This window comes from Phalacrocorax aristotelis, chromosome 4 (genome assembly GCF_949628215.1).
Source record: "Phalacrocorax aristotelis chromosome 4, bGulAri2.1, whole genome shotgun sequence".
NCBI classification, from domain to species: Eukaryota; Metazoa; Chordata; class Aves; order Suliformes; family Phalacrocoracidae; genus Phalacrocorax; species Phalacrocorax aristotelis.
The window spans coordinates 83064036-83077960 of NC_134279.1; the positions used below are offsets into that span (position 1 = coordinate 83064036).

The 13925-nt window shown below is 49.8% G+C and overlaps 1 protein-coding gene across 7 annotated transcripts in view; it reads left to right on the top strand.

Annotated features, from left to right (window-relative positions):
• EXOC6B (exocyst complex component 6B) overlaps positions 1-13925 on the top strand; it is a 306224-nt gene that overhangs the window by 214165 nt on the left and 78134 nt on the right. For all 7 annotated transcript variants that reach the window (XM_075092267.1, XM_075092268.1, XM_075092270.1 and 4 more), the window contains one exon: positions 11111-11252. In XM_075092267.1, coding sequence (XP_074948368.1) covers positions 11111-11252 — 142 coding nt within the window. The remainder of the gene's footprint in view (positions 1-11110; positions 11253-13925) is intronic.

The following is a 13925-nucleotide window of genomic DNA, read 5'->3' on the forward strand; positions in this document are numbered from 1 at the left end:
AAGTGCATGGGAGGAGGAAAAAATTGAGGCGCATCAAACCCGTGCCTTGTCCAAGCCCACCCAGCAGGTCCGCGGGTCGCCATCCCCTCCCCGGGGTTGCAGTGAGCCTACAGCACCGCCCTTCCTCGGCCTGCGGCTCGTGTTTGCTCTGAAGTGCATTTAAATATCGGAAAATTAATATTTAGTGCTGGGGGAGGCTGCCAAACTGCCACCGAGGCAAGTCGAAAGCCCCAGCTTTGTACAGGCTGGTCAAGGGTGCAGTTTGGTTTAGGGTCCCCTCTTGCTGCTGGGCCAGGGAAATTGAGGCACGCTGTGGAGATACCCTCTGGGGGAAGGAGAAGCGGTTTGAGCCATATTGACCCGCTCTGTCCATGTATTCTGGGTTTTGCGTGGGTTTTGGTAGCTGCTTTCCTGCTGGCCCCTGTACCTCCCTGTCTCCTGATGCCACTTCTCGGTGCAAGAAGGCGGTGCGGGCATTTGCAGTGCAGCTCGTCGCAGCACGGAGTATTTAGAGAGCAGGTAGATGGGACTTTTTTATCTTTTATTGTTTAGAAAAGAGGCTTACGCAAAGAAAGCGGAAGGCAGCAGATTTGGAACAGGAGTTTGATGCCACAGGCTGAACCTCCAGCCTGGTGGGAGAGCTGGGATCAGGTTGTTACATAATTTCGACAGTGTCTACAGTTAAATCAAGGGGCCAACAAGGATAAAACATATAATTCCTAGCGTTGCTCAAGGCATAACCCTGTCATACGCCTAACCTGGACTGGCTTTCGCACCCGTGTCCAGTGTGAAGGTCCTTGCACGGATCTCTGAAGCATCTCAGGAGAGCAGGCAGCAGCTGGATGCTCCAGCGCAGGCGCTGCTCGTTTCGGCTGCGCCAGGCTCTGCACGCAACTGTTTCCGTGCTATTGACTTTTAAAAAGCGGTTAATTAAAAATATCCTGCCATGCATTTGGATGGTGCGCAAGGAAAAAGATGCAGATCTTGGAACTCTCTGTTTCCTTGGGGGTTTTTGCACATGTGCGTATGCAAAAAAAAATAATAAAAGAAAACCCAACCCAGCAGCGTCCCAGCTTTGCTGCAAACTTACGGAGCTACGAAAACGACCTCTGCCTGGTTGTGTGTTTGTGTGTGCCTCCATCAGGCTTCAAAGAAACTGCCCCGTGCTCAGATGTAGCAGCTGTGTCCCGAGGTACTTCCCTCCTCCACCCCCTGCCCTTCCTTCTATTTATTTATTTTCCTATTCTAAAAAGAAAAAAAAAAAGAGCAGACTTTATTTTTTCTTTGACTTTTCGCTTGCTTGTTGACTCACAGTCAAAGCGAGGGAAAAATCTTGTGTTCCTGTGCGTGCCCTTATCCTGGATCCTCTTATATCCTGGATCCCACGATTATATGTGGTTACAAAATCCCTGAGCTGTGCTTTTGCTGTGCTGGGCGTATTCGCTCCTGCTTGTAAGCAAGTAGTTGCAGTTCAGTGCCAAGACCCCTTGGTGCCTGTGTAGGAAAAACGTTGCTGCAGAGCTGGTTACTCCACAAATTAAGTGTCGTTTGGTTAAAGACCAAAAAAACCCCAAACGAAATAAAACAGCATTATTTTAAAAAAAAAAAGGCCAAGCACTTTCAGGTCCGTCCGTGGGAGCTGGTTGTGACCGTCACCGCCGACGTGATTTCTGCTGGGCTGCAACGTGCGAGAGCCTGGAGGCTCCCACCAGCTCCAGCCAAAATAGCCTCCAGCTGTTGACCTTGGGCATCTCCGACACAGCCAAACTGTTACGGTTTTTCCTCTTTTCTTGGAATGTGAGGGGGTTTGTATCGGGCTGCAGTGGTTGGCGTAACTGCCTGGTTTATTTTTTGTGTGGTGAGGATAATTGCTGTATTTGCTTTTTTTTCCCCCTTTTCTTTTTCATTTGTCTGGTTGCCTCTAAGCTTCTGTTGGGAGTTCAGCTTTGACATGTGTTTGTCTTGCTGCCGTATCGGTGACAGCCTATTTTCCCTTTAATGCTCAAAATAGAATATAAGTGGTAAATGCTTACTTCTGAAAATGACACCCCGTTGATTCTTTTTAAATACCTCTGGAAGACAGCCACTTAAACATGAGCTTGGGCTCAGCTTTCGCCTGAGCTGGAAAGCAATCCCGCGTCAGTCAGAGGATGGTGGCCTTGTAGGTTGGTTGGGGCGACTGCTCTTTTCGCTCTTCAGATGCCACCAGCTCTCCAGGCGAGTGTCTTTGCACGAGACAAGTTTAACTCGAAGTTGTGTCTGTTGGCACTGCCTTAAGGTGTTGCTCTTCGTAGGTTTACTGTGGTGAACCTGAGATATTTCAGCGGTGGAAGGCTGTCACTTGAACCAAGCTATCGCATGGTAGGGATGGTCAGAGTCACCAGGAAACCAAAATCCCAGCTTCACTCAGAAAAGGCTACGGCAGTACCTCGGTGGTGATAATCTGTTTAAATCTGGTGATTTGCTGACGGCACCGAAGCTTCTTCCATAGGTGACTACAACCTGCCCTGCTCCCAGCCCAAGTAATCAGGTGTAGAGGGAAGGGGAGCAATCCTTGCAGCTCGTCCGGCGCAGAGCATCGGTCCTCCTGGTAGACTAGAAGCTCATCGGGTCACTTCTGGCATTGGCAGATTGTGGGGAGAAAGAGGTCCTCCTTATTCCTGGTAAAGCAGGGCACAGATGCCTCTCCCGCTTACCGCGAGTAGCAGGATGGGTTTTGTAGCTGCTGGAAGGGAGGCTGCTGACGTGAAGGTGGTGCCACTGACTCTTCCAGAAGGTCCCCGCTGTGCCTTTCTGAAATGCCTTTCTCAAAGAAACATGTGTACGGTCGCTGCCTCTCCTTTCATAAGTTTGAGCGTCAGGAAACCTTTAACTTTGTGGCTGTTAAGTAACACGAAGGCCTGACGGGAGTCCGAGGCTGGGAGCATCTCAGCAGTGCAAGGCTGGGGAGCATCCCTTTCCCCACTAGGCACTGCTCTGTGCCCAGGAGCCCTGGCCCACAAGCGTTGCTCATCGCCGACCTTCTCTTGTTGGCTGGAAGGTGGTTTCTTCTTTTCCTTGGCAAATTTCAAACCTCATGAACGTCAGCTTGTAGCTTGGTGCCAGGTGCCTTTTTCCAAGTCCATAACTCAGCACTCTGGCTTCAGTGTGTAGTTCCTGGGGCGACTTCACGGAGCCAGAGATCAAATACGGAGCCTGACAGTGGCTGAAATCAAACAGCGGCCGGTAACGTTCGCACATCGGTCACCTCTCGCGTCCCACGTGGGTCACGTGTAACACAGAGTGACAGGGCTCAGCCACAGCGTGTTCCCTGCTAATCTCCATTGTTCCCCGTGATTTGGCACTCATGCTGTTGTGTTTTAACTCCATGTGGTTGCTTCTCTTCTCACGCCTTAATCTGGGCTTGGCTTAGCTGTGGTATCCTGCAGCTCTCCAGATCAGCATCTTCTCTCTTTTAAGCACCGGGGCAGATGTTTTCTCTACCTTTCCATCAAACTCCTCAGTGCTCCGAGGCCACTGAAAAAGGGACGTCAGTTGAGGAAGCTCCCCTGCCCCGTGTCCCTCCAGTGGGTCCGTGTGATCCCATCCTGTGGGTCTGTAGGTACCAGCTTTGGTTTTGGACCATGCTCCCTGTGCCGTCGCCTCTCCGTGCCGTCGCCTCTGGTGCCGTCAGAGGTGCAGCCGTAGAGGCTGCTACGGCCAAGCTGCTCGTTGATGCCAGCTGAGCTCCTGCCTTCAGAGGGGGCATCTTTGGAGACCGCCCTGCTCAGGGTGGGCGTTGCTGCGCCAGCCTGCGGGCTTGGCCAACGCAAGGAGGGACCCCTCTTCTTGAGCATCCATTTTGCTTGGGGCTCTCGTGCTGCTCATGGATGTCTTTGTCCTGAATACACTCACTTTATTTGCAAGGTGTTGGGTGCAGATCCGTGGCTTTTTTTAAAAAATAGTTTAAAAACCCAACCGAACAAACAAAAAAACCCCAACCTACTCCAAACCCAACAAAAAATCCAACTAAAAACCCCCACAAAACCCACTTTGTCAAAATTGAAAATGGATTTCTGGGCGATTAATAAGAGGTTTGTTTGGTTTTTAAGTGAACCTCTTAAAGTCTTCCTTGTACATTTGTGTTCACTTTTTGGGCAGTGTTAATGGTTAATGGGGTTTTTGCCATCTTCAGTGACTGCAAAACTGTTGTTTGTTTTTTTTTTAAAAAATATTTTTAAAAAAAAGGCAATTAAAAAAATGCATCAGGATGGTGTTAAGAGCCTGGCGAATCAGGGTGGCACAGGCAAGGCAGGGAATTTTCCTCTTATGAGGCAGCAGAGCTGATTGACTGATTTTCCCATGGCTTAGTGAGATTTGGGGCTCCGGTGCTGCTGGCACCAACGACAGTCCAGAGGTATCTGGGGCAGGAGGAGATCGTGCCTGGGGGTCTGCAGGGCCTGACGCCTTCATCCGTACCTGCGCGGAAAGTGTCCGCTGGGAGTCTTCTTGGTTTTGTGCCGCCGAAGAATTGCTCGTTATTGTAGCATCGCATTTCCGTCTTCTGCAAAATATTCCACCAATATTGCATTATGCATTGGAGAAGTCAGCAAATTCAGTGTTGAAATTATTGGGACAACTTGTGTTTAGAGAAAAGCGGAGGTTTAATGTTGAGGAACTGTAATTTTTTGGCCCGCTTTTTTGTGGTATGAATTCCATGGATTTACGTGTCTAAATATGCTTAATCACATAAATATGCTTAATCACAGCAACCCCAACGCTTGTTGCAGTTTAAAAAGAAATTCTGTTGGTAGCAAAAACATAGAAATAAAAAAGTTTGGAAACTCGCAGGCCATTTGAAACCTGTCAGGCTTTGTTTTTCATGGAAATGCTGGTTAAGTCTTTGGCGAGCTGGTGGAAGCGTTCCCGGTGCTGCGACAGGACTTTTGCTGGCGTTTCAGTGAGCACGTTGCACCTAATTTTGGCCAAGTGAAAAGCCGGAGGCACCAGCAGGTTCCTCCTCGGCAAAGCCAGGGGTGTTCCTGCAGGGCGGTGGGACGGTGCCCCTTGGACAAGCTGCTCGGGCCTCCTCTGGGACCCTCTGGTCGGTGGCCGCTGCCGGCTCGTGCCACCGCCGCGGCTCTGGCAGTGGTAGGTGTGTGCCGAGCAGCCCCCGCGCCCCCCGCCGCGAGGTGGGCAGTGGCAGCATATTCCTGATTGCACGTTAAGATTAATGGGTATTTATTTTAACAACCATTCCGTTTCAGTAGCTTTTAATGAGTCCTTTGATAGCAAGTTCCTTAATTAACAAGGCAGCCTTTCAGCGTTTCCTTTCCCTAATTGTTAACATATTTGCTATTTTCAAACGAATGCGCTACCATGAGGGGTGCCGGCTCCGCAGCCTTCCTCGTGGTGGCTGCCCATCCTCCTGGGAACCCGGAGCCTTCAAACTACTGCCCAAAGATGAAATACCGATGAAAAAGGTGATTTCATGGCTGATCTGGAAGTGTGATTGACTCGGTGGGGTCAATGGGGAGTAGCCCATGGAGATATTCTCCAGTAGGTGCCCCTTGCTTGTGTCTTTGGGAGAGCCTCAGAGGTTTGGCTCTGCCCTTTCTCTGGTTGGCATGGCCACAGGGACCTCTCTAGATGCCCTGCCGTGTGCCCAGAGAAAGCCGTGGTGGGACAGGGAGAGCAGCATCACCTTGAGAGGTGTCGTGGAAACCCCAATCGCAAGCCCCAACCGCAAAGAGGTTGCATCAAAGGCCATGGACAGAGGGATTCATTGCCAGAAATAGGGTTACAAACTGATTTGAGCTTCGAAACAAAACCCGATGGCTTTTGCTCTGATAATACGGTCAGAATTGCTTTATTTCACTGAACGTTGGACCAAGCTGGAGCTTGGTGGAGGCAGCTGGGGTGGCGCTTGGGCATCTTGGCCATTGAGCTTTGTCAACTTTCACCCCTGACCTTTCTGCCTGATGCAAATCCAGTTCGTTTATAAGGAGGTTTGCAAAGGTCTTGAACGAGCAAGTGATACTTTAGAGGTGTTCCTGGAATCGCTTCCTGAGATTTTAAACTCCTCAGTTTTCTGTCAAGTTGGTAATTGAGCTGTTGGTGACTTTAAGGTGTTTGTTTTCCCCCTTCTCTGCAGACAGCTCGGGTCGTGGTTGCATGCCTCCTCCTTTGCCTTCCTCTCCCAAACTCATCTTGCATATTAGAGAAATGGCTCCTGAGCTGGAGGGACCGCAGTGTTCAGGCAGGTGAAGCGCTTCTGAAGTACAGGCAGGGACCAAGCTGGTTTGGAGCCACACCTGGGAGCGGGGTCAGGACATAAGTCTGTGATTTCTTGGGGCACTGGCGCAGGGAGAGCCTTTGGGAGCGCCGCCGGTTCCGCCATGCCCTCGCAAAAATCAGCAGGATAATTAGCACGAGGTCCGAGCCGTCCCAGCTGAGCGCGGCGGCTCCTCTGAACCACGGCGGTTTCTAGGAGCAGTGACGTCGAGGGATGACATCTCGGAGGCATCCGGCTCGGTCCCCATGCCAAGGCACATGTCCCGACCCTGCTGCCGTGGGTGGGGCGGTCAATGATTTCGGGAGCGGGGCGAGGCCGGTAGAAAAACGCGTCCATCATGGGCTGGGCTCGGCGTGTCAGTGCACCGGGTGGCCGCGCCGGGGTGGGGGCTCTTCCTCCCAGCGCTGCAGGGAAGCTGAAAAATGAACCGGGGGCGGGGGGAATCTATAAAGTGAACCCCAAGGGTAAATAAGTGCCAGGGGACCAAGACGGGCACGTTGTGGTGTGAAGATGTGCTTGGTATCTGCCGGCGTGCACCCCAAACCATCCCAAGGGTGAATGCAAACAGCCTTCTTGCCTTGCAGCGGCAGCTTATTAGGAGTGATGTATCAGTGTCCTGGCGCTGGTTTTTCTCCTGTCAACAACAGCTGCTCATCAAGCAGAAATTTCTCTGTATTTCTGGGGAAATAGCCTAAAATTGATGTTCATAAGCCACTGCTGCGCTTACAAGGAGCTGCTGTAAGTGGGCATCTGTTGCGCTGAGGGGAGGTGTGGGGGGGAAGAGGGTTAGGTTCGGTCTTATTTATAAGACTGGGAAACATAAATTCTGGAAGGGTTTTAAATCTTTGTGCCCGGGGAGTGAGATGCTGGTCATCCCTGGTGGTACCTTCTTTTCTCTAACCAGACATTTAGCACAGTGATTTAAACCCCCGCGGCATCTCCAAGCCCTCTAATAGTAAATACAAGGAACAACAGATTAGCGCTTAAAAAGCGGGAAAAAATAGCTGTATGTACTTTTGTCTTTCATCCAGTAATTTTGGAGCTAAACTGTCAGGAATTGTATGTTAAATCTAAGATTGAAGTCCGAGTCTTTTTTAAAGCAGAATGTTTTTTAGGTGTTCAAACCTTAAGAATAATGGAAATAAAAGGTCAGGTTCTCAGCTGGCATGAGAAGATTCAGCTTCGGGGTTTTCAAGGACGCAGCGCACGTTTGCACCTGAAGAAGGTTTTGGGCCCAGCCAAATCCCATGTGAAAAAGGAAAGAGGAGGAAAGGCTGAGCCAGAAGCTGCTCCTGGGCTTGTCGATAGGATCCCCTTTACCACCTCCGCAATGAGCTGCGGTAGAAAATGCTGGCGAAGAATGTCTTACGGTACCGCTTACGCGCTGCTTTCGCGGCGAAGACTCAGCAGGGTTGTTGCGCTGTCAAGCCCTGATGATTAAATTACTTTTTCCATCCCACCTTCCTCGCATTCGGCTTATTAACTTGACATTTCATCTCAATTATTTGCTCTTCTTCACGCCCTCCTGGTGTCGCTTGTCAGTCACTCTTTATTCGGGCAAGTCTGGCTGGCCGGAGGAATGCGTGCACCGGGGCAGGCGTGTCTGCTGTGCTTGTTGTAGGTGGAGGTAACCCTTTAGGTACCTCCACGCGTGCTGATCTGACCCTTGCTTGGCATGCAAGAAGGTTGTTCCCCTTAAATTTTTTGCCAATGGGGCAGAAAACCTTCCTGGGGGGTTTCCTTTTGACTTCTGAGTGTCTCCGGAGCTTCTCGAAGGGTTGCAACCCTCTGAGCAAGCTCCTGCTGCTGTGCAAGCGCGAGCTACTCACCGGGATTTTCCTGTGCCCTTGCAAGAAGGGTAAGGAGCCCTGTCCCCCACGCCCAGCACGGGTCGGGGTCCCAGGCCATGGCTGCAGAGCTTTGCTTTCTTGGCCTCTGCTTCCATCTGGGTCTTCTGCTCAATAACACATGAAAACTACTCGGTCGTAGCAAAAACTCAAGTGTCTGTTGAAAGTAATGAAGAAAAATCGCAGTTGGGTAGCAGCGTGCTTCCCGTCGCGGTCGGGGATGAGGAAATGGCGTGAGCCGTGTTTTAAATAACCGAATATGTCAGAGGGGCACAAGTAAATGACAAAAAGTGGAAAAAAAAAAACCACCCAGGCCTCTGCTAAACTTTATGGTTGCCATGCTTCATCTTAATTTTAGTGAAGGTGTTTGTTTGGAGGTGAATAATGAACGCTCCTGGAGCCTGGGAGCGGCAGCGAACGGCGGAGATGAAGTACCCTGCCCCGTAATGCATGGCTCTGCTCTCGTTTTTTTTTTTTTAAATAAAATATGATTTTTTTTTTCTTCCCCTCCTGCTGAAGATGAATATGGCCTGAAGATCCAAAACAACTTTGCAAAGCTGGTAAGAACATTTCCCAGCACACGCATCAAACATTTGCTCATCTCTCCGTGCCGCGGTAATGACGCTTCGCTTGAAACACCGCATAAACCCCTCGCTTTAATCCCCGTTTAAAGACAGTTTGTAAAGTGCTTGTAAAATTCTGTGAGATCTCCTAAACCACTCCTTGGCTTCAAGAAAGCGTGTTGAAATCTTTTGTGCGCGTTTGAAAGCATAATCTCCTCCCGAAGCTGTTTTCGTGGTAGCACCATTATCCAGAAATCTTACCGTGGGTTACGCACGCGGGCAGCGGGCTCGCTCTGTGCAGTGGGTTTGTGCGAGTCTCTGCTCTTGTGCCACACGGTTTCCGCGTTTTTATGGGTTTAATATACGTTGCGGATCCGTGCAAATCTTATCTTCCAAATCTCACCTACCCAAATCTTATCTGCCGCAACTTCTGGATGGCACACAGCGATCCCTGAGGAATGGGGGAAACCTCTGGGGCATTTGGAAATGAGGGAGGAATTGAGATGGGTTGAAAAAAAAGAAGTGCTCCCACAGGTCCAGTTGCCCCTAAATGATGCTTGGGTTCAGTTCCATGAGAGCGTGGCACCTGTAACCTGTGAGACTTGCTGCTGTGGTGCAAAATAAATTCAGTAGGAATAAAAGAAACCTTAGCTTTACAAGCACCGTGTGCCTGAGACGGTCTGAGTTTGTTTAATGGCCTTACGGGTGCTTTATTTTCCTTTTTTTTTTTTTTTTTTCCATTTTCCTTTTATGCTTCTGGTCAGTCACCTTGGATTTTCTGAAGCACTTGGCTAAACGCAGAGCACGCTCCCTGCTTGCTCCTGAGCCTGGTCCTCGGGAGGACCGGGCTCCTACAAGGCAGAGCATCTCCGTTCTTCGTGTGCCTCCTCTTCCTCTGTCCCCTCGTGGGGTCTCAGGAGGATGAAGGCTCTGTAGGTCTTTATGGAGGATCTGAGTCCTTCACGTCTGTGCGCATCAGTGTCCTTTTCTGACAGCGGCTCTCCGGGTAGGTGATGCTTTAGCCAGGTCAGGGCGTGCGTACTCAAACGAGGCGACCTGCTTGTGGCCTTCCGCAGGGGAGACCGTCTTCCGAGCACCCATCTCCCTTTCCCCCATTCCACAGCCCATCCCTGCCCCACCATCAACCCTTTCCTTAATACCACTCTTCTTTGAACATCCTAACTCCTCAGAGGCATCCTAGACTTCCCACCCGACAGCTCAGTCCTGTCGGTGCGGGGGCTTTGCCCATCATTTGAAACCCAGCTGTTTCAGATTCAACAGTTTAAAAATTTAAGCATGCAAATTAAGTCATCTGTTGCGGTTACTCTTCTGCTGCCTTGCCGTTCTTTCTCGATCGGAAAACGGAAGGTTTATCTAGGGTAACTCCACTTGCTACGAACTGCTCTCACGATTTATAATTTGAGATCTTAGTTGTTCCTCAAAAGTGAAACATAACCGCGGCGGCTCAGAGAAAATGTGTTAAAAATAAATATTTACCGACAATGTTCTCAATTTAACAGCTGAAACTCATAACTGGTCATGCTTTCGTTATAGGCAGGAGCATTTCAAGGGATTTAGGTAATTTCTCTCTGCACGGCAGCCTTGGCTGTGGCCTCCTCCCCTGTTTAATCCCCACAGTTAAGGGTGGCTTGGGAGGAGGCAGGTGTTGATAAGCTCATTCCCTGTGGTACGAGCAGGCGCAGGATGCGTCCGGGTACCTGAGGTCATCCCCCACCACCCAGCCCTCGGGAGCAATTCTATCCGTGTGAATACAAGTGACTTCTTCCATCACCTCCTTCCCTGGTTATTTCCTCCTCCTTGTTCCGCGCTGGCTTCCGGAAGGTGCGGCGCGGTGGTGGAAGCGGGCTGAGGAGCATCAATGTGCCAGAGACACCGTTGTCACAACGGTGCGGCCCCAGCTCTCTGCTCCCCGGCAGCGAAGGCCAAACCTTGAACTGCGAGCCTCTGCGGTTGGAAAGGAATCTAGAAATTCCTATCTTGGAACGTACGTTGACGCTGGTTTAGTTGTAGGCAGGAGTTTGGAGCTGTCATCGGCGCTGTTTTGACCTATTAACAGGGTTACTTCAGGCAAGCTTATGTAGGATGTCGAATAAAATATGGTACGTTGTCTTGCCCACGTTAGGACGCGATAACGAGGGATGCTTAGAGTTCTAAGCAAGCTTTTCCTGGATTTAAGCTGCTCCCAGGCACTCTGCACCTGCCAAGGTCTAACCCTGCTAGTAGCAATGGGGACTCCTAAAAGGCGATTCCGTTGGAAGCCGGTGGTTGTGAGGTTGAGCACTATGTGACGGTCCCGTGGCAGATGGGAGACCTTAAAGAGGCTGGACCGGCGAGTCCTGGCCTAAAGAAGTTCCTCTTTCATTTCGTGCTCAAGGGCCTCAATAATTCTCCCTTTTCTCTTGCAGGGGAAGGTGGCGCAGACGGCGTGCATGTCGGCGTGCAAACACCTCTCCACCTCGCTGATGCAGCTGCTGCTGGAAGCCGAAGTGCGGCAGCTGACGCTGGGCGCCTTGCAGCAGTTCAACCTGGACGTGGAGGAGTGTGAACGTAAGATGCAAAACCATCTCGTTTTCCCTGTCTCGCTTTGCCCCTTTGTACGCCGGGACCCAAGGCAGGGCTTTCAGGGATGCCGAGTAGCTGGGACTGGTGGATGCCTGCAGGGCTCCACGGGGCTGTCCAGGATGACACTTGGCAATATCTTGAGGACAGAAGCAGCCCAGCAAATTCTAAGAGATCAAAGCTTTACTCTTCCTTTTTCTCTTTAATGCCGCCTTGATGCTTTCCAGACTGTCCCTGCTTTTTGAGATGGAGTGTTTTAAAAGCAGGAGGGATTAGAGTGGGTAAAGCATGAGGAGGGCTAACAAAAATCAGTTTACTTACGACTGTTTCTGAAAATAATAACTGGCTTATGTTCTTAGGAAGTTCTGGTCCTCTCCTGACCTCGGCTGTTTGTCGTCTTTCTCTGTGGAGGGGAAATTTTTTCTCAAAGCGAGCCCTTTTTGCAAAGTCACTGTTATGAAAAAGAGATGCCTTGTGACAGAATAACTGCGTCTGTTCGGAGGGGCGCGTGGGGCATCGTGGTGCCAGCACCGTGGCTTTGCTCTCAACCCTGCTCATTTCGGGTCATCTGCCTTACACCTGATTAGCTCTGAAATCTGAAGGTTTCCCTCAAGTTGCTTGTTATCCTGCTCGACAGAGGGGTTAAAAAAATACACCACAAACCCAACAAAATGCTCTTTTTTCTTCTTATTTTTATAATTAAGCGATAGCAGGGTGAGCACACTTCTGCACAGGAACCTCTCTCCCTTGTGGGGGGGTTGGATTTATTATCGGGATTAATATTGGGATGGATTAGCGACCGTGGCTGTGGAAAATGCAGAGCTCGATAGGACTGATAAAGGGTTCAGGAAATCTTTGATAAAGGATTTCAGCACTGGCGCAGGCTGCCCAGAGAGGCGGGGGAGTCGCCATCCCTGGGGGTATTTAAAAGGCGTGCAGACGTGGCCCTTGGGGACGTGGTTTAAGAGACGTGATACTGTTGGCTCGACAGTTGGACTTGATGATCCTAGAGGTCTTTTTCCAACCTTAATGATTCTGTGATTTTGGGGAAGTTTGGTTTTTTTTTTCCCAAATACCCACCTTTTTGGCTTTCTCGGTTGATGTGGAGGTTGGGAGGTAACTTGTTTACAACACGATTAACCTGTTTACTGCGGAGTCTGCTGAAATGCTCTTTGGCCCAGTGTGGCTCCTGTTAAACCCCACAGTAAAATAGTCCTGGCCTCAGGGCGAGTGGTATCGGAGCCTAAGTAGCGGTGAGTTTGCTTTTCCTATCTCTGATAACCCAGTGAAATCGGTTGTGTTGGTTTTGTCATCATCTGGCTCTTAACACTGTCCAGAGATATTCTTCTACCCTTTATAAAACATTTTGCTGCTCCTGTTTTAGTCCAGCTTGAGATTAAATTTATTTCTGAGAAAGATCACCCAGTAAGGTTTTTGGGCTTTGTAGGGAGTATATTTTACTTTTTTAATGTCCTTTTGCTGATTTCCAGCCCTCAGCTGAGTAGCCTGGGAGAAGAATCCCTGTTTAATGAATCGTATCCAAAATTCGCAGCTATATCATATGTCGTAATGCAAGCAATGCCTTATTTTTCTTTCAGAAATGCCTTCAACCCTAAATTCTTGCTGTCTAATTTGTGTCCCATCAGCGCGTCGGGGCCGCGCCGGTAGCAGCTGTGTTCCCGGTCGGTGTCCGCAGAGGGACAGGCGATGTTGCTGAGAATAATAGGAAGCATTTGTCATTAATAATAGTTTCCTTCTTTTTCTTTTGGCTGCAAACAGACTCGTAACCCTGCCGTTTTTTCCGCCCCATCGGTAACGTGGGTCACTAAGCAGCATCTCTTGCCTAAAAGCCCCCGATGCTAAGTAAAACAGATGACATTTAATATCGGGTTTAAAAGTACAATTCCTTAAATTCCAATTGTTTTTGCGAGACAAAACCAGGAGCACTCAGACATTCAAGAGCAGGTGACGCCAACCTGAGCAGCGGGGCAGGCGACCCGCTCCCCCCAGCCCCGGCCCGAGGTGCCGTCTCGGGGAGGGGAATGGAGACGGATGCCGGTGCTGTAACCGTCCTATCCATCACTGTCAGCCCCTAGAACGGTAAAGCCAGACAAAGTCTTTTTCTTCCTTTTTGGCAGCAAAAATCCCTTCCCTTGTTCCCGCAGGTTTGTCTGGTGGCTTTGCTGACACCAGGGATCATTTTAGTTCTGTTTCTGGGAAGCGGCGCATCAAGATTTTAATTTTAAGAAAAGCCGGTCCCGAGAGTGAACCGGTATATTCAGAAAATCTATTTGAATTTACGAGGGTTTTGTTTTTTGGTTTGTTTGGTTTGTTTGGTTTTTTTTTTTTCACTTTTCACCTGAAAGCACAGGTGCGAGTCTCGGCGTCCTTCTTATACCAGTTGCATCAGCGACTTTGTCTCTGCCTCCAGCCCTCCTCCTCTCCCCAGAGCCCCAAGCCTTACCTAGTTTAGCAGCTTTATCTTGTCCTCATCGTATTAAAATAGGATTTTATGGCTGCTTGGAGCACTTGCAGTGAGCTCTGTGATGTGGAACGGGGCTGTGGAGTTGTGATCCCAGAGTTTATTAAGCTTTTGTTTAAGTCTCTTATGAATGCCAAAGGTATAAGCTGGTTAAGAGAGTGGTGAGGCAAATTAATGAA